General features: G+C 36.3%; 1 protein-coding gene across 1 annotated transcript; it reads left to right on the forward strand.

Annotated features, from left to right (window-relative positions):
• The first annotated feature begins 1,106 nt into the window (after positions 1–1,106).
• Positions 1,107–2,251, forward strand: LOC122080052 (RING-H2 finger protein ATL39-like). Its single transcript, XM_042646919.1, has one exon. It carries the CDS (start codon positions 1,642–1,644, stop codon positions 2,158–2,160), a length of 519 nt encoding a protein of 172 aa, XP_042502853.1. The 5' UTR covers positions 1,107–1,641; the 3' UTR covers positions 2,161–2,251.
• The last annotated feature ends 2,157 nt before the right edge of the window (positions 2,252–4,408 follow it).

The raw sequence follows: 4,408 nt of genomic DNA on the forward strand, positions 1-4,408 counted from the left end.
AAAAAAAAAAAAAAAAACTAACCTTTAATGGTTAGGTGTCAATATGATTGTCTTTAATATTTCTTTCTTCAAAAAAAAGAAAAGAAGTTTATGTAATATAACCTAAGCATTGATTGGAAGACTCAAAAAAGGAAAAATAAAAATAAAAAAATCACATAGATATTATTGATAAAAGAGGGGGAGGCTCTGAGAGAGCTACACCCACCGGCCTTGGCTATTTGTTAATACTCTTGTTGTTGTAGTTGACAAGCTAGGGCTTCTTTCTAGCTCCTCGGCGGCAGTTGAGTGATCAAAGCTAAATGCTTTAGGCATCATTTTGGGGATGAATCAAGATGGAGCCAAATGGATTTATTTTAAAAGAATATTTTTTCAATGTTTGGGGTCTTGTTCCTGTCAAGTCTCTCTTTAGGTACAACTATTATGTCACATTTGTAGATGATTATTCTCGATGTACCAAGTATGCTAGGCAAAAGACCCAGACATAAGAATGAGGGTTAATAGAGCTTGTACCTTGCCCTACAACTAAAATAGAGAAAAATTTTAGGTCAAGCAAGAAAAAAGGGACATGCCCTACTAAAAGATGGTCTCATTGGTAAAAAAATAGAAGGGCAGAGATTTTCCATGATGTCAAAGTGGAAAACACACCAATGAGAGAGGGTGGGTGGTTGATTCGTTCAATAAAGAACTCACATTTTGTTTGAGGAGAGACTATAATGTAGATCTCATGGCTCATTTAAAGATAATTTTCTGTCTGAGAGAGGCCCTGCACCATGTAGGTACAAAAGACCACTGTGCCCCTCCTAGTGAGGGATGCATCTAAGCGCTTGGATAGAAAACACTTGCCCTAATTTCTGTTATTTTAACTTATACAGCCATCGGTACCTGATTATAAAAATTTATTTTGGTGCATGAAAAATAATCCATGGGGTAATCTTACAATGGAAATGATTAGAAAAGTAATCTATGGCATCAGAGATGTGCTGATGTTGATGTCTAATGGTTAATCTATTGTTTAAAGAAGTTGAAGAGACAAACAAACAAAGCCATTGAAATTAAAATGACAATTTTAGTAGATTTTAAAAAAATTTCCAATCTTTCTATGACTTTTTTTTTTGTCCTCACCTAATTATTCTTTTCTTCTGTTCTATCTTCATTCCTCACCCACACAATGAGATAGATTAACCCATTTCCCACTACACATTAAATATCTTCTGGTATTGGTCACTGCTGTTATCACGATTTTGTTACTCTGTCAAAACAGAACCATTCCACCTGTAACAATGGAAAATCTCCAGTTTTTATAAACTCCTCAGGCCTAAGCAGCCATCTGTAAGTAAGTTCACTTTCTCCTTTCTTCCATATTTTGGTTTTTTCCTCTCAAAATTTGATCTTTCTTTTCTTATATTCAAGAGTTGCTTACTACCCTTTTAGCTCCTCTGTTTTCGCTGCTAAGAAAAGAGTATTGAATTGGGTATTGGAGATTCTTGTGAGATCTGATCAATTGGTGGACTTGGTGGGTTATGGGTTATGTGGGTTATGTAGTTCAGGGCTTCTGTAGATTTGTACAGGGAAGATGAACTGTGGATGTTTCTGATCATTTTGGGATGAGAATTGAAGTTCTAAGATTACAGTGAGATTGTAATGAATAATAAGGTTCTGGGTTTTCTAATACAGTTGTTGTTGATGGCAATTATCATCTCTGTGATACTATTGTTCGTGGGCATCGCTTTTTTGATCTTAGTCCATGTTTGTGTTGTTGGGAGAGCTTTTCGGAGAGGGTTCAGTGCTGGTAGCAGTATAGAAGAGAGGAGCAGTAATAGAGGTGATAGAATGTCCATTGATGATCTTGAGAAGCTTCCAAGCTTTGAATTCAAAACAGGGGAGAAAGGAAACAATGATGTTGATTGTGCTGTTTGCTTGGAAAGTTACAATCTTGGTGAGAAATGCAGATTATTGCCTATTTGTAAACATAGTTTTCATGCTCAATGTGTAGATTCATGGTTGTTGAAGACACCAATTTGTCCGATCTGTCGAACCATTGTTGATTCTCGGAAGTACAGTGAAGCAATTGAGTTGAGAGAGATCCAGTCGGTTATGGTTGAGACTGAATTGGGTTCTAATCCATTTATGTTGCAGACTGCTTCTGCTTCCCAAATTTGAAAAAACCACATAATGATGTGTATCTTACAGACAAATCTTTATTTTCTTTTCTTGAAAGGATGATTCAAACAATTGGGTTTTTTTTTCCTTCTTCTTCTTCTTCTTCTTCTTCTTCTTCTTCTTCTTCTTCTTTTCTTTTCTTTTCTTTCCTTTTTTTTTTTTATTTGTAATTTAGCTCTTTTATTTTGCTTTATTGTATAATGAAGCTCTTCAGTAAGCGGCCAAAGTTATGAACAGAGGTTTACCCCCAAAAAAAAAAAAGAAAAAAAAAGAGGGCATTCTGAGTTTGATTCTAAATCTATACATCATGAACTCATGAAGAATGCTAGCACTAAGAACAAGTGGGTCTTACAAGTTTTTCTTCCATAAATAAAAGAGCAAGGGACAAAACGGTATTGGAAGCTAGCGAAGTCATTTAATGTGAGGAAGATAAAGATAGACACATAGATGTTAATCTATCCTACCTGGCAGCTTAATGAATCTTTTTCCTTAAAGAAAGTATGGTAGGAGTTTTGTGGTTAGAATCCCACAAGCAAAATTTGTGGGTGAGTCCAAGGTTCTTTATTCATATGTCATGCTTCAACACAATCAAAATTGGCCAACTGGCAGAACAAAGTCTTGAAAAGTTTAGGATTCTCACAAGGATTCACGAGACTATGGAGGGAAAGGGGTGCATAAATATACATGAGAGGGTAATGCCACTACATTACAAGTGAATATGATTGAATTCAAGGTTGAAATTTAACATTTGATGGATCTAGATAGTTCCCTACATATCAAATGGTCATACATATCAAATGGTCAGAATCACCACATGTGTCCACCACCAATTTTGTTCAAGGGTTGTTGATAACAAAAATTTTCACCTAGGTGGGGTTTCACATTTTTTAAAATCCATGTGTCATTAGGGAGGGTAGTTTGTAGAATTAGTTACCTACAAATTAGTAGTGATGGATTTTCTTCAACATTATGCATGATTGCATTCACATCAACATCAACATCAACTTCAACTTCAACTGTGAGAGGGGTAGTGGGCCTTGCCCTGACCTTTCAATGGATGGGTTAAGAGCCTTTTGGAAACCAGAATTCAAATGGGCCTCATTGATAAGCCCATTGTACAAAACGGATGGGTTGGGAACGCTATATGCCATAGTTTAAGATACTAATAAACCTTATCTGACCTTAACTCACTACACCCATTCAAGTGGTACACCACTCGGTCTGGCTCCTATCCCTCCAACAAAAGTTACGACTATAGCTTTGGGGAGAGCTTCAAGGGTTGAAACAAGCAAAGGACAAGGTTGGACAACCTTGACAATATGGAATAATAGCAAACAAGTAGTGGAATGGATCACACAAGGCAAAGAGTATGGATGGCCTGGGATGTGTTCAATTTGTTGTTGGATATTTCCTTTTGGTGATGCTGTTAATATTATAAAACAAAGTCTGGGAGATGATCATTGTTGGAAGGAAGAGGATGTTGTTACACAACACTGATTGCTTGAGTCTTAAAGTTGCGTTCAATTCACCCACTCATGGTTCGAAAACTCGGCGATTTCTCACCCAACCATGGCTTGAAAAGTTGGCAATATCTCGCTGAAATCTCAGATATTTCACTGTTTTTTCGCATACAAAACATGAAAAGACATAATTTAGGTCATATTTTGATCATTTTTTCTGAAATTTGTCATTTTGTTTCAAAATTTTGCTCATTTCAACCTAAAATATGCACTATTTCGTTGGAATTTCGGGTATCTCAATCATTTCACTATCTTCGGCCATTAGCCCCCCAAAATGACCAAGTGAAAAACATAGAAAAGTACATTGTTTCGGCAAAACAAAATGAGTCTTGAACCTTGCACCCAACATAACACAACACCTATACCCATGGGAAAACTTAGGGGACAAATGCCCATTCACTAGGATATTTGTCTTTTGCAGCAAAAGAATAGATAAAAAATCATGGGCAGTCAATGGACATGCTTCCCCCCATCTTTAGATCCATGAAGGATCCCGAGCAATCAATCATCTATTGAGCTTATCTCATTTCACTGATTTCTCTACTTTAAATTCTCCAAGATCCCTATTTAGTAGATTAAGGAGCTCAAAAAGAGGTCAAAGTTTGAGCCTCTAAAAACTGAATGTTAGTTTTCTATCATATGCTGATATCTATCTCATATTCATTAATAGAAACATGAAATGCAGAAATGATGGAAGGAGCTGACAACTGATACACCTAGTTCTTCTT

This window comes from Macadamia integrifolia, chromosome 5 (assembly GCF_013358625.1).
Source record: "Macadamia integrifolia cultivar HAES 741 chromosome 5, SCU_Mint_v3, whole genome shotgun sequence".
Classification (NCBI taxonomy): domain Eukaryota; kingdom Viridiplantae; phylum Streptophyta; class Magnoliopsida; order Proteales; family Proteaceae; genus Macadamia; species Macadamia integrifolia.